Source organism: Oryzias latipes, chromosome 10, assembly GCF_053564925.1.
Source record: "Oryzias latipes strain Hd-rR chromosome 10, Olatipes_Hd-rR_3.1".
In the NCBI taxonomy this organism is placed as follows: Eukaryota; Metazoa; Chordata; class Actinopteri; order Beloniformes; family Adrianichthyidae; genus Oryzias; species Oryzias latipes.
In genome coordinates this window covers 18,611,212-18,631,266 of record NC_136246.1, presented here as the reverse complement: position 1 = coordinate 18,631,266, position 20,055 = coordinate 18,611,212, and the positions used below count along the sequence as shown (strand labels likewise).

Here is a 20,055-nt window from a genome sequence, read left to right as displayed (position 1 = left end):
ATCCTCTTTCACGGTGACGTCCCAGTTCTTTTCACTGGGCGTGTGTGGATCACATCAGCTGCTTGAATAAGATGATTTTCGTTCTAAATCTCGTGACTTTTCTGAGACATTCTTACGTTTTTGTTTTGACGGATTTCTAATAATCCCAAAAACCTGCTGGATCTTAAGTGAGAACATCATGTTTTGGACAGCGCAGCAGAGGATGGCGCTTTGGGCTGCTTCTTTTGTCTTCGCTGCAGTGTGGCCCTGTGCGTTCTCCGTGACACGGTACTCTATAACCGAGGAGATGGAGCGCGGCTCTGTTGTGGCCAACCTGGCTGCGGATCTGGGACTTGATCTAAATTCCCTGCAAGACCGAGAGGTAAAACTCGATATATTTACAAACAAAAGATATTTAGATTTCAACAAAAAGACGGGAGAGCTTTACATAGTGGAAAACATTGATAGGGAGTATTTATGTCCAGCTAAGCCCACATCCTGCTTTCTAAAGCTCGACGTTGTCATAGAAAACCCATTACGCATCTTCAACATTGAGCTCGGGATTACAGACATAAACGACAATGCTCCGCATTTCCGTCGAGACAAAGTCGAGTTGGACGTTTCTGAATCTGCGGCACCGGGGGAAAGGTTCTCTCTGCCCAACGCTGTGGATCCAGACGTGGGCATAAACACTATTAAAACGTACAAACTCAGCGCGAGCAAACATTTCACCATCGAGATTCAGACGGGCAGTGACAGGACTCAGTATGTGGATTTGGTTTTGACCAAATCTTTAGACAGAGAGGAGACAGCAGCGCACCATCTAATCCTGACAGCCGTGGATGGAGGTGTCCCTGTGCGCTCCGGCACCGCAATCATCGTGGTCAGAGTGCAGGATACGAATGATAACCCTCCGCGCTTCGACAATCAGATTTACACAATTAACATGACAGAAAACACTCCAATAGGCACCGCAGTGACGAGGCTTAACGCAACAGATCTCGACGAGGGTCTGAACGCAGAGATAGTGTACTCATTCACCCTCTACACGTCAGAAAAAACACAAGATGTGTTCGCACTAAATTCAAACACGGGAGACATAACCGTGAAAGGGATGATAGATTATGAAGATATGAAAATGTACGAGATGCACATCGAGGCCAGAGATAAAGGGACACACCCACTGCTAGGATCGTGCAAAGTAGTCGTTTACGTGACAGATGTGAATGACAATTACCCAGAAATTACCATTCAGTCTGTCAAAAACACAGTACCTGAAAACATACCTGTAGGGAGTGTGGTTGCGCTAGTGGAAACAAGTGACAGAGATATTGGAGAAAATGGAAAAGTCAGCATATCTATTCATCACGCGATGCCTTTTATTTTGAAAAAATCATCAGATAAACCGGAACAATATGAACTCATTGTATCCGAGGCTTTAGACCGTGAGAAGGTCCCAGAATTTGAAATTAGGTTGATTGTAACAGACTCAGGCACGCCCCCCCTGTCTGACAATGAAACGATAACAGTACGTTTATTGGATGTAAATGATAATGCTCCGAAGTTCCCCAAGTCCACTTATACCATCCGTGTGATGGAGAATAATGCTCCTGGGTCCCTGTTGGAGTCTCTGAGTGCATTTGACCCTGACCTCCATGAAAACCAGTATCTGGTTTACGTCATCATAGAGAAGGAGATCGCCAACACCTCCGTGTCCATGCTGTTCTCCATCAATCCAGAGGATGGGAAACTTTATGCACTGAAAACCTTTGACTATGAGATTGAGAAGGAGTTTCTTTTCCACATCGAGGCCAGAGACTCTGGCTCTCCTCCTCTCAGCAGTAATGTGAGCGTCCACATCATCATTGTGGACCAGAACGACAACGCTCCTGTCATTGTGTCTCCATGGCGTGCACACGGCTCTGTGGTGGAGGAGAAGATTCCCAGATCCACAGATAAAGGCTCCCTGGTTGCCAAGGTGATCGCTTTGGACACGGACTCTGTGCACAACTCTCGGATTACATACCAGTTCCTCCAGGTGACTGATGCCACCTTGTTCAGTCTGGACCAATACAACGGAGAGATCCGGACCATGAGGATGTTCAGTTACAGAGACCCGCGCCACCAGAGACTGGTTGTTGTTGCCAAGGACAACGGGGAGCCGGCTCTCTCTGCTACAGTCACCATCAAGCTGTCAACAGAGGAGACTGCTGTTAAGGCCTACTCTGACATGACTGAGGTGCCTCTGGAATATGACATCTTTTCAGACCTCAACCTGTATCTGGTGATTGGTCTGGGCTCGGTGTCTTTTCTCCTGCTCATCACCATCTTGGTCACCATCGTGCTGAAGTGTCAGAAAGCCAAGCCCAGCAAAGCGGCTCCTCCCAGCAGGAACAGTGTGATCAGTGAGAGGAACTCCACCATCGCAGACTCCACTCTGGTGTCCAACGATGCCTACTGGTACAGTCTGTTTCTGGCAGAGACCAGGAAAGGGAAGCTGGTGGTTAGACAGCCTGTGCCAAAGGGCTCCAGATACATCGTGTCCAGCATTCCAAGAGGGACAGGACTCACAGACACTAGTGACTCAGCTGCCTCCACTCTGCAGGTAAGATCTTCACTTAGTTTTACACTTTTGCTAATATAGTCATTCGATTCAAGAAAAAGAAAAGACACACATTTAAACCTTTCTTTGAGGTTTTTAAACACTTTTAAAATTTATTAAAAAGAAAATAAAGTAACTTATCTATAGAAAAAGATAAGTGTTAATATTAAAAATAGCTGAAACCATAATTTTTTTAAACATGCGATGCTCAATTGATTTTGGTTGTGAGTCATTTTCAAATGGGTGGCGCTGTTTAAATAATAAAATTCCACCCAGACGGCGCCATAACGCGGAACCGTTGTCTTTGGGACGCACAGTGAACTGAACAGCTCCGTGGTGCTGAAAATCGCTGCGGCAAAAAAAGCGTTCCTCTTCTCAAAAAATCGGCGCACATTTTTTAAATGCTTTTTCTTTATGAAGGGGATAACTGTTCAGATTGCAATATTTTCCACGCCGTCTAATCCTAACACAAAACAACGAGACCCGTTGCAACAATGGATGCCTGGAAAAGGTACGTCCCGCTTGTAACAATCCTTTTTTCGTCATTTACGGCTCAGATATCAAGCACGCTAACTCATTATTCCATTCCGGAGGAGATGAAAGAACGATCGGTTGTTGCTAATCTCGCAGCTGATTTGAGGCTGGATGTGAAAACACTGAATGAGAGGAAGATGCGCCTAGACGTGATCGCTAACAAGAAATTTCTGGATGTGAACAAAGAGACCGGGGAGCTTTACATCGTGGAGAAAATTGACAGGGAATATATATGCAATACAAAAATAACATCGTCTTGCTATCTCCGACTGGAGGTCACCTTAGAAAACCCAATAAGGATTTTTAATATCGACGTGGAGATTTTGGACATGAACGACAACGCCCCGCAATTTCGCCGAGACACAATTTATCTGGATGTATCAGAAGCGGCGCCTAAAGGAGAGAGATTCTCGCTCAGTAACGCAGTTGATCCTGATGTTGGATCCAATTCAGTGAAAACATATTATTTAAGTGAAAGTGAATATTTTAACATTGAGGTTCAAACAGCGAGAGATGGATCAAAAATTTCGGAACTGATTTTGTTAAAACAGTTGGATCGGGAGCAGCAGGCCGTCCATCATTTAATACTCACTGCTGTAGACGGAGGAAAACCAGCTCGTTCAGGCACCGCCAGCGTTATTGTTCGTGTTTTAGATACAAATGATAACACACCTACATTTGATAAATCCCTGTATAATGTTAAAATCATGGAAAACTCTCCTATTGGAAGTCTGGTTCTTCATCTTAATGCCACAGATTCCGATGAAGGATCCAATTCAGACATAACTTATTCATACAGTTTATATACATCAGAGAAAACTCAGGAAACATTTTATTTGAATCCAACTAGTGGTGAAATTACTGTGAGGGGAATGTTGAACTATGAAGAATTCAACATTTATGACATGGAAGTGATAGCAACAGACAAAGGAGCCAACAGTTTATCAGGTCAGTGTACCATAAAAATTCTAGTGGAAGACATGAATGATAATCATCCTGAATTATCCATCAAATCCTTTCAGAGTCCAGTGAGTGAAGACATCAAGTTAGACACAGTGATCGCTGTAGTGAGTGTGAGTGACAAAGACTCAGGGGAAAATGGAATAGTTGATCTTCACATTCCTGATAATATGCCTTTCAAACTGAGAAAGTCCTCTGATAACTATTATGAATTAGTGGTTTCAGAGGCTTTAGACCGTGAGAAAGTCCCAGAATATGACATCACCTTCACTGTGACTGACAGAGGTTCTCCACCTTTGTCTGACAATGAAACCATGACTTTAGAGCTGCTGGATGTAAATGACAATGTCCCACAGTTCCCCAAGTCCTTTTATACCATCCGTGTGATGGAAAATAATGCCCCTGGGGCCCTGTTGGAGTCCCTGAGTGCGTTTGACCCTGACCTCCATGAAAACCAGTATCTGGTTTACGTCATCATAGAGAAGGAGATCTCCAACACCTCCATGTCCATGCTGTTCTCCATCAATCCAGAGGATGGGAAACTTCACGCACTGAAAACCTTTGATTATGAGATTGAGAAGGAGTTTCTTTTCCACATCGAGGCCAGAGACTCTGGCTCTCCTCCTCTCAGCAGTAATGTGAGCGTCCACATCATCATTGTGGACCAGAACGACAACGCTCCTGTCATTGTGTCTCCATGGCGTGCACACGGCTCTGTGGTGGAGGAGAAGATTCCCAGATCCACAGATAAAGGCTCCCTGGTTGCCAAGGTGATTGCTTTGGACACGGACTCTGTGCACAACTCTCGGATTACATACCAGTTCCTCCAGGTGACTGATGCCACCTTGTTCAGTCTGGACCAATACAACGGAGAGATCCGGACCATGAGGATGTTCAGTTACAGAGACCCGCGCCACCAGAGACTGGTTGTTGTTGCCAAGGACAACGGGGAGCCGGCTCTCTCTGCTACAGTCACCATCAAGCTGTCAACAGAGGAGACTGCTGTTAAGGCCTACTCTGACATGACTGAGGTGCCTCTGGAATATGACATCTTTTCAGACCTCAACCTGTATCTGGTGATTGGTCTGGGCTCTGTGTCTTTTCTCCTGCTCATCACCATCTTGGTCACCATCGTGCTGAAGTGTCAGAAAGCCAAGCCCAGCAAAGCGGCTCCTCCCAGCAGGAACAGTGTGATCAGTGAGAGGAACTCCACCATCGCAGACTCCACTCTGGTGTCCAATGATGCCTACTGGTACAGTCTGTTTCTGGCAGAGACCAGGAAAGGGAAGCTGGTGGTTAGACAGCCTGTGCCAAAGGGCTCCAGATACATCGTGTCCAGCATTCCAAGAGGGACAGGACTCACAGACACTAGTGACTCAGCTGCTTCCACTCTGCAGGTATTTATCCTAAAGCAAGTTTGTCTACTTTTCATTTTTTTCTACTAATATATGAATATAAGTTATAGATGTTGAAACTTTTTTTCCTCTAATTTATTTTGTCAATTTCAAAAATATCCATGATCACCTCAAACGCATACATTTATTGATTTCTAAATGATTTCTACCAGTTAAATTAAAAACAGATTTCCTTCTTATATTAACTCTAAAATATTTTAAATTGATTGGAAAATTTCAAAGCTTTATTTATGAATGTTTATCTTGTGCTGAGCTTTTAATTTTTTATATTTAATTTTTTTTAGGACAAATGTAAGTTCGTAAAAATGCCCTGAAAACGTCTTCTGTTTTAAACTGCAATATGATATTGGTTAAAAAACACATTTATTCTTGCATTGAAAAAAAAGCCTTAGGGACTTCTCATTTACTTCTGTAGATGAATAAGTACATCTTTACAAGTTTAAAAGAATATAGATAAGTTATGTATATATTTCCTTCTTATCTCAAATAGTTTTAAAATCTGTTAATATAACGTGTTAAACTCTTATCATATGGTAAACTTTTAAAGAGCCGGCCAACCTAGAGCCGGCTTCGGCTGCGTGTCTGCGGTGTACCCACGAAAACAAACAACTGAACTTTTGCAAACCCCGGCGTTTATTGCATCAGACTGAATGGTGATGGCTAATTAGTTCATTTTGCAGTGATAATCGGTCACAAAAACAATACATATAACTGATTACAAAAACTATACATATAACTGATTAATAAAATATATGAGCATTCTGCTGAAGAAATCGTTAGGATTAGAACTGCTTATTTTAACTTTAGAGCGTGGTGAAATCAGCAGATATAATCAACGAAACGGAGTAAATAAATACCTACATTGTATTATCTAAAACATGGAGACCAATAAGGTTTACGCTTAATAAAAAGAATGAAAACGTTATGAGAGCCTGATCGAAGCGCCGAGGTGGCGCTGCTTTGTCAGTTAACGGCCAGCTCCAAGGCAGTGACGGGGAAACTCTGACGTTCACACGCAGCGGAAAAAGAACAGCTCCTCGGTTCTGAATCTCCGATCAGAGACCCGACCAGGTTTTATACCCACTTTTTCTGGACACTCACAGAACACGTTTTAATAGAAGAGGCTGATGCATTAAGACAATCTTGTATGTGGAAGATTAAAAACACTGTTTTATTTCATATCTACATGACCCCTGGATTTTTCCGCAACAATGGAGGCTTTCAGACGGTACGTCGTTCCCGGTGTTTTTGTCGTCTTTTCAGTCGTTCAGCTCGTTTTGACCTCAGTGACTCATTATTCTATACCTGAAGAAATGAAGGAAGGTTCAGTCGTTGCTAACCTCGCGACTGATCTGAGGCTGGACGTGAAAACGCTGAACGAGAGGAAGATGCGGCTTGATATCGTTGCGAACAAAAAATATCTGGATGTGAACAAAGAGACTGGGGAGCTGTATATTATGGAGAAAATAGACAGAGAACTTGTTTGTTATTCAAAGTCATTAGCGTCCTGTTATCTCCGACTGGAGGTCACCTTAGAAAACCCAATAAGGATTTTTAATATCGACGTGGAGATTTTGGACATGAACGACAACGCCCCGCAATTTCGCCGAGACACAATTTATCTGGATGTATCAGAAGCGGCGCCTAAAGGAGAGAGATTCTCCCTCAGTAACGCAGTTGATCCTGATGTTGGATCCAATTCAGTGAAAACATATTATTTAAGTGAAAGTGAATATTTTAACATTGAGGTGCAGACTGGAAGAGATGGATCAAAAAATTCAGAACTGATTTTGTTAAAACAGTTGGATCGGGAGCAGCAGGCCGTCCATAATTTAACACTCACTGCTGTAGACGGAGGAAAACCAGCTCGTTCAGGCACCGCCAGCGTTATTGTTCATGTTTTAGATACAAATGATAATAAACCTACATTTGATAAATCCCTGTATAATGTTAAAATCATGGAAAACTCTCCTATTGGAAGTCTGGTTCTTCATCTTAATGCCACAGATTCCGATGAAGGATCCAATTCAGATATAACTTATTCATACAGTTTATATACATCAGAGAAAACTCAGGAAACATTTTATTTGAATCCAACTAGTGGTGAAATTACTGTGAGGGGAATGTTGAACTATGAAGAATTCAACATTTATGACATCGAAGTGATAGCAACAGACAAAGGAGCCAACAGTTTATCAGGTCAGTGTACCATAAAGATTCTAGTGGAAGACATGAATGATAATCATCCTGAATTATCCATCAAATCCTTTCAGAGTCCAGTGAGTGAAGACATCAAGTTAGACACAGTGATCGCTGTAGTGAGTGTGAGTGACAAAGACTCAGGGGAAAATGGAATAGTTGATCTTCACATTCCTGATGATATGCCTTTCAAACTGAGAAAGTCCTCTGATAACTATTATGAATTAGTGGTTTCAGAGGCTTTAGACCGTGAGAAGGTCCCAGAATATGACATCACCTTCACTGTGACAGACAGAGGTTCTCCGCCTTTGTCTGACAATGAAACCATGACTTTAGAGCTGCTGGATGTGAATGACAATGTCCCACAGTTTCCAAAGTCCTTTTATACCATCCGTGTGATGGAGAATAATGCTCCTGGGGCCCTGTTGGAGTCTCTGAGTGCGTTTGACCCTGACCTCCATGAAAACCAGTATCTGGTTTACGTCATCATAGAGAAGGAGATCTCCAACACCTCCATGTCCATGCTGTTCTCCATCAATCCAGAGGATGGGAAACTTCACGCACTGAAAACCTTTGACTATGAGATTGAGAAGGAGTTTCTTTTCCACATCGAGGCCAGAGACTCTGGCTCTCCTCCTCTCAGCAGTAATGTGAGCGTCCACATCATCATTGTGGACCAGAACGACAACGCTCCTGTCATTGTGTCTCCGTGGCGTGCACACGGCTCTGTGGTGGAGGAGAAGATTCCCAGATCCACAGATAAAGGCTCCCTGGTTGCCAAGGTGATAGCTTTGGACACGGACTCTGTGCACAACTCTCGGATTACATACCAGTTCCTCCAGGTGACTGATGCCACCTTGTTCAGTCTGGACCAATACAACGGAGAGATCCGGACCATGAGGATGTTCAGTTACAGAGACCCGCGCCACCAGAGACTGGTTGTTGTTGCCAAGGACAACGGGGAGCCGGCTCTCTCTGCTACAGTCACCATCAAGCTGTCAACAGAGGAGACTGCTGTAAAGGCCTACTCTGACATGACTGAGGTGCCTCTGGAATATGACATCTTTTCAGACCTCAACCTGTACCTGGTGATTGGTCTGGGCTCGGTGTCGTTTCTCCTGCTCATCACCATCTTGGTCACCATCGTGCTGAAGTGTCAGAAAGCCAAGCCCAGCAAAGCGGCTCCTCCCAGCAGGAACAGTGTGATCAGTGAGAGGAACTCCACTATCGCAGACTCCACTCTGGTGTCCAACGATGCCTACTGGTACAGTCTGTTTCTGGCAGAGACCAGGAAAGGGAAGCTGGTGGTTAGACAGCCTGTGCCAAAGGGCTCCAGATACATCGTGTCCAGCATTCCAAGAGGGACAGGACTCACAGACACTAGTGACTCAGCTGCTTCCACACTCCAGGTATTTATGCCAGAACACATTTTACCTGACATAATCTACTTTTCATTTTTTATACCATTGTATGGACATATGGTATACATGTTAACATAGTATTTTCTTAAATACATTACATTAATTACAAAAATATTTATTAACAGCCTAAAAGCACACATGTATCGATCTCTGAATGATCAATGAGTCTTGATCTTCTAATAATAAAAACAAACAGATTTCCTTCTTTTACTCCAAGTTTTATATGCATGAAATGAAGTATTTTAAAAAGCTGTGTTCATGAATGTTTTTGTTGTGCTCCTCTTGTTGTGTGATTAATGTCATTTCTTGAAAATGACCTGAAAACGTATTATGTTTCACACTGCAGGAGGATTTTAAGAAGATATTTACTGTTAAAAAAACACATTTTCATTTTTATATTAAATAATAATAATTTAAAAAAAGTCTTAAGGACTTAATATTTTTCACAATGGAATAACCACATATATATTTCTTTATATTGTTTATGTATGCTCAAGCTATGTATGTTCATATTTTTACAAAGATTGATGTGCATACCATATACAGTATCTTAGTAGCCCCGTCGTTTATTTCATCACAGATAGAATGGTGATAGCTTATGGGTTCATTTTGCAGTGAAATTCTGTCACAAAAGGCAGACAACAACACCGGATGAACATTAGAAATTAATGAAATGATTAGAACATTGTATTATGTTGTGGTTGGCATTGGCTTTGAAATTTCTTATCTTTTTGAACCATCATCAATTTCCTTAACAGAAGTCCTTTTTCCTTTCATGCAAATTATTTCCCTCTGGACAAACACCGATTTCCGTCTTTGCTCAATAATCCACGTTCAAACTTGGAATTCGTCACTTGTTTTCTTTATATCCCCACCAGGAAATCGCTTGCTCCTTTTTCTACAGCCATCTTCTAAATATGAAACTTCTGATTGTTCCATTCTCTGATACGTTTAGGATCCACCCCTAAATGTCCTGCAGATTCCTCACCAGAATGCCACCGCACGAAGCTTAAACACTAAATCAAATAAACGTTTCTTGGCCCTCACTACACTGACACCTAGCAACCAGGAGCCCGGCCATTATTAGATACAAGTGGTGTGACAAAACATGATACCTCTGCCAGAATTTGTTTCCTCCCATGTCTCTGGCATCATTGATTTTTTTCGTAGCATTTATATTGTGTCCCAAAAATAGTAAAATGAAATTGGTTGATGTTTACAATATACTTTATTCTGTTACTTTTGGAAGTTTATTGTCATATTTGCATTGTTTTCTACACATTCTACATAAAACAAAAACACATTTTGTGTTGAAAAGAGAACTGACTTTTTGCTTGGCTAATTTAGAATAAGAAACGCGATTTATGAAAGTGTCTTTTTATGGGTGTTGTGATCCCCTCGCACAGGCGTATTTAAGAATGGAGAATGAGTAAATAATTGTTGCTTGTACTGCATTTTTATTGCAGTATTGGGGGGCCCAGATTCTGACAGGCTGGATCAGCGGCCAGACCAAATCCGTGCCCTCCGTCGTTGCTTTATGTAAAATATGTGAGAAAAATTCAAAGATGACAATAAACTCCCACAAGCCACAGAATAAAGTATATTGTAAACATTCACCTTCTTTTTATGCTTTTTGGGGAAAAAAAGTGCTGGGGAAAAAATCAACTATGCCAGGTCCTGCTGCGACAGGGGAAACAAATTCAGGGGAAACATATCTTGGCACAGGACTGCTGTCTAAAGTAAAGGGAAACTGTTAGACCCGGCGTTTATTGGAGACAGGACACAAATGGAAGATATATGGTATTGTGCTTTCAAACTGAAAGTGTATTGTTCAGGACAACTAGCTTCTAGGATAAAGTGGGTGTGGGTGTTAGCCTGGGGGCGGAGCCAGCAAGCTGGAAGTGGCCGTTCCTCCCTGGTCTAGGTCATCATGAGGACCTCGTGTTTTCTTGGCTTGGGGACGACTGGTGCCAAGAGCGCAGGTTTTTATAGGAATACTCAGAGATGCGTGAATGGATCACCGCTTTGGGGTTGTTTAAATTGATGAAAGAATATTATAATACCGTTTTCCCCCCATATTCGTGGGAGTTAGGAACCAGTCACACGAATCCGCATATAGTGAGAACCACTCCATCACCGCGGCCAAATAATGTACTTGTAAAACACTTCTGAAACATTTCTGATGCTTTATAAAACATTCGTTAAAAACATGGGAACATTGCTCAACATAGAGGTTTTTTTTCCAGAGCAGTTGACTATATCATAGCGTACAACGCACATTTGGAGTGTCACTCTGTCAATCTGTGCCATACAACCAGGAGTCCAGGAGTCATGCTCATCAGTTAGATGCAAAAAGGCATCTTCTTCTGGAAGAGACCGGTTTCATCTATATTATTTAACACCTGCTCCATATGACAATTATTTTCCGCGATTAACTTCCATGGCGTTTCAGGATATTTTCCGGCCATTGCTGGGTCAGCTGATGTCATTTTTCCATGCAAGGGTACGAACTTCTGTTCTGATTCAGGAACTGATGGAAATAGTTGAGAAATATTACTTAGAAGCCGTCAAGGAAGCCGACGGGCCGCTGTGCCATTCATCTAGGCTCCCCTCCTCCCTCGAAGCAACTCCTTCGGACGCAAAAGGCTCATACAAGCGTCTTGAGTTCTGACTTTGTGTGATTACCAGAGGTGTCACGTGACCGACAGAACTCCGGGAATACGCAAACCGCAAATTTTGAAATGCAAATAAGCGGAGAAAACTGTACACTTAAAAGCTCAAAAAGTGGAGTTTGCGTGGTAGGCCCTTTAAATCAAAAACACAGGATAATGGAAAAACAATTGGACAAAGTTTAAAATGTGAAAACCAAAGATGCCTCCCCAAAAATTATGTTTCTAAAGTTTAAACACAAGTAACTTTCAGGGCATACAAATAAAATAAAAGACAAACAAACACACACATAAACCTAATAAACAAGAAACATTTAAATTGTAAAATACTCAACCCCTGTAAAAAAAAAAGACATTTGACAGTTTACTAAAATATGTAAATTTTTTGCTCAAGATATTGTTATTATTAGAACTGCTCAATTTAGTTAAAGAAAGTAGTGAAAACAACAAATAAAACAAAATAAAATCGTTTTAAAAAATAGCTACATTTTTTTCAAACAAAAAAGCTACAGAAATAACGTTTAAGAAAAAAAATATTTGAAAACTACTAGAGCCGGAAACAGGCTCCGAGGTGGCGCTGCTTTGTCAGTAAACAGCCAGCTCCAAGGCAGTGACGGTGAATCTCTGACGTTCAGACGCAGCGGAAAAAGAACAGCTCAGCGGTGCTGAAACTCCGATCAGAGACCCGGACACCTAAGCCACTTTTTCTGGGTTACACTTACAGAAATATTTTTTTTTAAGAAAAGGCTGCTCTATGAAGACAATCTTGTCTGTGGAAGATTAAAAAAACGCTGTTTTTTCATATCTACGTGAGCCCTGGATTTTTCTGAAACAATGGAGCCTTTCAGACGGTACGTCGCTTCGAGTGTTTTTGTCGTCTTTTCAGTTGTTCAGCTCGTTTTGACCTCCGTGACTCATTATTCTATACCTGAAGAAATGAAGGAAGGTTCAGTCGTTGCTAACCTCGCGACTGATTTGAGGTTGGACGTGAAAACGCTGAACGAGAGGAAGATGCGGCTTGATATCGTTGCGAACAAGAAATATCTGGATGTGAACAAAGAGACTGGGGAGCTGTATATTGTGGAGAAAATAGACAGAGAACATATTTGCCCATCAAAATCATCAGCGTCCTGTTTTCTCCGATTGGAGATAATTTTAGAAAACCCTGAAAGAATTTTTAATTTAGATGTGGAGATTTTGGACACAAACGACAACGCCCCGCAATTTCGCAGAGACGTCATGTATTTAGATATATCAGAATCGACGCCCAAAGGAGAGAGATTCTCGTTAAGTCACGCAGTTGATCCTGATGTTGGATCCAATTCAGTGAAAACATATTATTTAAGTGAAAGTGAATATTTTAACATAGAGGTTCAAACAGCGAGAGATGGGTCAAAAATTTCGGAACTGATTTTGTTAAAACAGTTGGATCGGGAGCAGCAGGCCGTCCATAATTTAACACTCACTGCTGTAGACGGAGGAAAACCAGCTCGTTCAGGCACCGCCAGCGTTATTGTTCGTGTTTTAGATACAAATGATAACACACCTACATTTGATAAATCCCTGTATAATGTTAAAATCATGGAAAACTCTCCTATTGGAAGTCTGGTTCTTCATCTTAATGCTACAGATTCTGATGAAGGATCCAATTCAGATATAACTTATTCATACAGTTTATATACATCAGAGAAAACTCAGGAAACATTTTATTTAAATCCAACTAGTGGTGAAATTACTGTGAGGGGAATGTTGAACTATGAAGAATTCAACATTTATGACATGGAAGTGATAGCAACAGACAAAGGAGCCAACAGTTTATCAGGTCAGTGTACCATAAAGATTCTAGTGGAAGACATGAATGATAATCATCCTGAATTATCCATCAAATCCTTTCAGAGTCCAGTGAGTGAAGACATTAAGTTAGACACAGTGATCGCTGTAGTGAGTGTGAGTGACAAAGACTCAGGGGAAAATGGAATAGTTGATCTTCACATTCCTGATGATATGCCTTTCAAACTGAGAAAGTCCTCTGATAACTATTATGAATTAGTGGTTTCAGAGGCTTTAGACCGTGAGAAGGTCCCAGAATATGACATCACCTTCACTGTGACTGACAGAGGTTCTCCACCTTTGTCTGACAATGAAACCATGACTTTAGAGCTGCTGGATGTGAATGACAATGTCCCACAGTTCCCCAAGTCCTTTTATACCATCCGTGTGATGGAGAATAATGCCCCTGGGGCCCTGTTGGAGTCTCTGAGTGCGTTTGACCCTGACCTCCATGAAAACCAGTATCTGGTTTACGTCATCATAGAGAAGGAGATCGCCAACACCTCCATGTCCATGCTGTTCTCCATCAATCCAGAGGATGGGAAACTTCACGCACTGAAAACCTTTGACTATGAGATTGAGAAGGAGTTTCTTTTCCACATCGAGGCCAGAGACTCTGGCTCTCCTCCTCTCAGCAGTAATGTGAGCGTCCACATCATCATTGTGGACCAGAACGACAACGCTCCTGTCATTGTGTCTCCGTGGCGTGCACACGGCTCTGTGGTGGAGGAGAAGATTCCCAGATCCACAGATAAAGGCTCCCTGGTTGCCAAGGTGATTGCTTTGGACACGGACTCTGTGCACAGCTCGCGGATTACATACCAGTTCCTCCAGGTGACTGATGCCACCTTGTTCAGTCTGGACCAATACAACGGAGAGATCCGGACCATGAGGATGTTCAGTTACAGAGACCCGCGCCACCAGAGACTGGTTGTTGTTGCAAAGGACAACGGGGAGCCGGCTCTCTCTGCTACAGTCACCATCAAGCTGTCCACAGAGGAGACTGCTGTTAAGGCCTACTCTGACATGACTGAGGTGCCTCTGGAGTATGACATCTTTTCAGACCTCAACCTGTATCTGGTGATTGGTCTGGGCTCGGTGTCTTTTCTCCTGCTCATCACCATCTTGGTCACCATCGTGCTGAAGTGTCAGAAAGCCAAGCCCAGCAAAGCGGCTCCTCCCAGCAGGAACAGTGTGATCAGTGAGAGGAACTCCACCATCGCAGACTCCACTCTGGTGTCCAACGATGCCTACTGGTACAGTCTGTTTCTGGCAGAGACCAGGAAAGGGAAGCTGGTGGTTAGACAGCCTGTGCCAAAGGGCTCCAGATACATCGTGTCCAGCATTCCAAGAGGGACAGGACTCACAGACACTAGTGACTCAGCTGCTTCCACTCTGCAGGTATTTGTGTTAAATCAAGTTTTATCAGACTCAATCTACTTTTCATTTTTAATACAAATATATTTATATAAGTTATAAATGTCAACACGTTTTTTTTTGCTTTAATACACTTTTATTTGTGCTTTTTAGTTTTTTTATGACAAATGTCAGTTCTTAAAAATGCACTGAATATGTCTTATGTTTTAAACTGCAAGAGGATATTAAGATGATGTTTACTGATTACAAGAAGTACATTCATTCTTGCTTTGAAAAAAATAAATAAAACAAAGCCTTAAGGACTTCTAACTAATTTCTATAGTTGAAAAACTGCATATTTACAAGTTTAAATTAATTCAGAAAAGTTATGTATTCTTTTTTTCTAATTTGAAAAAGTTTTAAAATCTTTTATTCCATATAAAGTGTTTAACCGTTGTTTCTATTGTTAACTTTTAAAGAGCCTATATCATGGTTTTCATAAACCTTTTAGAGTAAATTATAGCCATATATATAATCTCATTTCACCTTTGGCACACTGAAGAACACATTTTTTTTCAATTAAATCTGAGTTATATCCGTAGCTCATTTTGTTACCAAGAAGCAACGCGACTCCATCACTGAGGCACCACCTTTCGCTCCGTGTTGGTGGAGCCCATTTCGTGACCTCAACCTAGAGCTGGGCTCGGCTGCGTGTCTGCTTTATGCATAAGAAAATTAACAACATCTGAATTTTTTCAAAAAATAATGTGTACGCAGTATCTGCATTTGCAAGCCCCAGCGCTTATTTAATCAAAGAGAGAATGGTAATAGTTCATTCGGTCACAAAAATATGACATATGACTGATTGATAAAATATGTGAGCATTCTGCTATAGAAATCGTTAGGATTAGAACTGCTTATTTTAACTTAAGATAGTACTGAAAAAAGCACATGTACCCAAACAGAATGGAGTACAAAAAAGACCCATATTTTTTATCCCAAACAAAGGGAGCAACAAAGTTTAAATTAAAGAAAAAAATTGAAAATGTTAAGAGAGCCTTATTGAAGTTCAGAGGTGGCGCTGCTTTGTCAGTAAACGGCCAGCTCCAAGGCAGTGACGGTGGTTCTCTGACGTTCAGACGCAGCGGAAAAAGGACAGCTCTGCGGTGCTGAAACTCCGATCAGAGGCCAAGGACACGTTTTATACCCACTTTTTCTGGACACTCACAAAAAAGGGTTTTTATACAAAAGGCTGCTGCATGACGATAATCTTGTCTGTGGAAGACAAAAATACACTGTTTTTTTCTCACATCCGCATGATCGCTGGAGTTTTTTGTAACAATGGAGGCTTTCAGACGGTACGTTGTTCCCGGTGTTTTTGTCGTCTTTTCAATCGTTCAGCTCGTTTCGACCTCCGTGACTCATTATTCTATACCTGAAGAAATGAAGGAAGGTTCAGTCGTTGCTAACCTCGCGACTGATCTGAGGCTGGACGTGAAAACGCTGAACGAGAGGAAGATACGGCTTGATATCGTTGCGAACAAGAAATATCTGGATGTGAACAAAGAGACTGGGGAGCTGTATATTATGGAGAAAATAGATAGAGAATTAGTCTGTAATACAAAGTCTACTTGTTATCTCCGACTAGAGGTCACCTTAGAAAACCCAATAAGGATTTTTAATATCGACGTGGAGATTTTGGACATGAACGACAACGCCCCGCAATTTCGCAGAGACACAATTTATCTGGATGTATCAGAAGCGGCGCCTAAAGGAGAGAGATTCTCGCTCAGTAACGCAGTTGATCCTGATGTTGGATCCAATTCAGTGAAAACATATTATTTAAGTGAAAGTGAATATTTTAACATTGAGGTGCAGACTGGAAGAGATGGATCAAAAAATTCAGAACTGATTTTGTTAAAACAGTTGGATCGAGAGCAGCAGGCCGTCCATAATTTAACACTCACTGCTGTAGACGGAGGAAAACCAGCTCGTTCAGGCACCGCCAGCGTTATTGTTCGTGTTTTAGATACAAATGATAATAAACCTACATTTGATAAATCCCTGTATAATGTTAAAATCATGGAAAACTCCCCGATTGGAAGTCTGGTTCTTCATCTTAATGCCACAGATTCTGATGAAGGATCCAATTCAGATATAACTTATTCATACAGTTTATATACATCAGAGAAAACTCAGGAAAAATTTCATTTGAATCCAACTAGTGGTGAAATTACTGTGAGGGGAATGTTGAACTATGAAGAATTCAACATTTATGACATGGAAGTGATAGCAACAGACAAAGGAGCCAACAGTTTATCAGGTCAGTGTACCATAAAGATTCTAGTGGAAGACATGAATGATAATCATCCTGAATTATCCATCAAATCCTTTCAGAGTCCAGTGAGTGAAGACATCAAGTTAGACACAGTGATCGCTGTAGTGAGTGTGAGTGACAAAGACTCAGGGGAAAATGGAATAGTTGATCTTCACATTCCTGATAATATGCCTTTCAAACTGAAAAAGTCCACTGATAACTATTATGAATTAGTGGTTTCAGAGGCTTTAGACCGTGAGAAGGTCCCAGAATATGACATCACCTTCACTGTGACAGACAGAGGTTCTCCACCTTTGTCTGACAATGAAACCATGACTTTAGAGCTGCTGGATGTGAATGACAATGTCCCACAGTTCCCCAAGTCCTTTTATACCATCCGTGTGATGGAGAATAATGCCCCTGGGGCCCTGTTGGAGTCTCTGAGTGCGTTTGACCCTGACCTCCATGAAAACCAGTATCTGGTTTACGTCATCATAGAAAAGGAGATCGCCAACACCTCCATGTCCATGCTGTTCTCCATCAATCCAGAGGATGGGAAACTTCACGCACTGAAAACCTTTGACTATGAGATTGAGAAGGAGTTTCATTTCCACATCGAGGCCAGAGACTCTGGCTCTCCTCCTCTCAGCAGTAATGTGAGCGTCCACATCATCATTGTGGACCAGAACGACAACGCTCCTGTCATTGTGTCTCCGTGGCGTGCACACGGCTCTGTGGTGGAGGAGAAGATTCCCAGATCCACAGATAAAGGCTCCCTGGTTGCCAAGGTGATCGCTTTGGACACGGACTCTGTGCACAACTCTCGGATTACATACCAGTTCCTCCAGGTGACTGATGCCACCTTGTTCAGTCTGGACCAATACAACGGAGAGATCCGGACCATGAGGATGTTCAGTTACAGAGACCCGCGCCACCAGAGACTGGTTATTGTTGCCAAGGACAACGGGGAGCCATCTCTCTCTGCTACAGTCACCATCAAGCTGTCAACAGAGGAGACTGCTGTTAAGGCCTACTCTGACATGACTGAGGTGCCTCTGGAGTATGACATCTTTTCAGACCTCAACCTGTATCTGGTGATTGGTCTGGGCTCGGTGTCTTTTCTCCTGCTCATCACCATCTTGGTCACCATCGTGCTGAAGTGTCAGAAAGCCAAGCCCAGCAAAGCGGCTCCTCCCAGCAGGAACAGTGTGATCAGTGAGAGGAACTCCACCATCGCAGACTCCACTCTGGTGTCCAATGATGCCTACTGGTACAGTCTGTTTCTGGCAGAGACCAGGAAAGGGAAGCTGGTGGTTAGACAGCCTGTGCCAAAGGGCTCCAGATACATCGTGTCCAGCATTCCAAGAGGGACAGGACTCACAGACACTAGTGACTCAGCTGCTTCCACTCTGCAGGTATTATGCCAAAGTTTTATCCGACAAAATTTTCTTTTCCATTCTTTCAGACTAATACATGAGTATAAGTTATAGATGTGAACAGAATTTTCTTCTTTAATAAATTAATTTAATTCCAAAAATATTGATGAATAGCTTAGACACATACATTAATCGATCTCTAAATTTTTTCTACCATTAAATTTTAAAAGCTTTCCTTCTTCTATTAACTCCAAAATATTTTACAGCGAATTGAAAATTTTGAAAATATTTGTTTATGAATGTCTATCCTGTGCTGATGTTTTTTCTATATATATATCTTTTATTTTTTTATGACAAATGTCAATTCTTAAAAAATTCCTGAAAATGTATTGTTTTAAACTGCAGGATTTCATTAAAAAGATATTTTACTGGCTAAAAAACAATAACATTTATTTTATATTTGACAAATTAAAAAAACAAAGCCTGAGGAATATTCACATTTTTATAATTGAATAAACACACCTTTACACGTTTAAAATGATAGAGTAAAGTTATGTATAGTTCTTTCTAATAATAAGTAGTTTGAAATTCTGGTGAAAATGTAACGGGGGAGAAGGGAAGTACCCAGGCGCAGAGAAGGAGAGGAGGCAGGAGAACGGGGTTTTAATAACAAAACTAAAGACAAAACCAAAAAAACTGCATACGGCAGGCTAGAAACTCGAAACACTCTAAAAATGCACTAAGTTTGAAACCGGGGAAGAATACAATATGGACCAGCACAGGAGGAAGGGAAAGACAGGACTTAAATACATACAAGGCAACAAGACACAGGTGGAAACACTCAGGACTGATGGGGCAAGGTAAAACCCAAAACAACAACGAAACAGGAAACCCTACAAAATAAGACAGGAAGTGAAACTCAAAACATCACAGAACAAAAAGGAAACAAACCACAAGGGCAAAGAAACAGAAACCGTAACAGAAAACGATGTCTTTATGGTAAACTTTTAAAAGGCCTATATGTCATGCTTTTCCTTAAACGTTTTATAGTAAACTATAATATACAGGACCTTATATCACCTTTGGCACACTAAAGAACATTTTCTTTAATGAAATACGAGTTATATTTGCAGCTCATATTACGACCGGGAAGCAAGACCACTGAGGCACCGCCTTTCACTCCTTGTTTGTGCCGCCCATTTCCTGACGTCATCCTATTGCCGGCCTTGGCAGCTGTCTGCGTTATGCCCACGAGAAAAACAAACATAAAAACATCTGAACTTTTTCAAAGAATGATGTGCATACCATACACAGTATATGCCTTAAGGAGCCACGGCGTTTATTTCATCACAGACAAAATGGTGATGACCTATGGGCTTATTTGCAGTAAAATTTTG

General features: G+C 41.6%; 2 protein-coding genes and 2 pseudogenes across 7 annotated transcripts in view; all 4 read left to right on the top strand.

The window, feature by feature from the left end:
- Window positions 1-20,055, top strand: part of LOC105354900 (protocadherin alpha-C2) — a 53,014-nt gene continuing 32,959 nt past the window's right edge. For 2 of the 4 annotated variants that reach the window (XR_013658337.1, XM_078953567.1), the window contains exon 1: window positions 6,556-9,098. Coding sequence is in view for 2 of the 4 variants with exons in the window: in XM_078953567.1 (XP_078809693.1) it covers window positions 6,702-9,098 (2,397 nt within the window). In the remaining 2 variants the exon portion in view is untranslated. Of the gene's footprint in view, window positions 2,585-6,555; window positions 9,099-20,055 lie in introns of those variants that run through there. The other 2 variants (XM_078953568.1, XR_013658336.1) reach the window with 2 other exon arrangements.
- On the top strand, window positions 2,928-6,030 carry LOC111948009 (protocadherin alpha-C2 pseudogene; annotated as a pseudogene). The gene has a single exon (XR_013658335.1). The product of XR_013658335.1 is annotated as a protocadherin alpha-C2 pseudogene (transcript).
- LOC111948007 (protocadherin alpha-C2-like) lies at window positions 12,637-15,998 on the top strand. The gene has a single exon (XM_023959177.2). It carries the CDS (start codon window positions 12,716-12,718, stop codon window positions 15,086-15,088), a length of 2,373 nt encoding a protein of 790 aa, XP_023814945.2. The 5' UTR covers window positions 12,637-12,715; the 3' UTR covers window positions 15,089-15,998.
- LOC111948008 (protocadherin alpha-C2 pseudogene) lies at window positions 16,085-18,913 on the top strand (annotated as a pseudogene). The gene has a single exon (XR_013658338.1). The product of XR_013658338.1 is annotated as a protocadherin alpha-C2 pseudogene (transcript).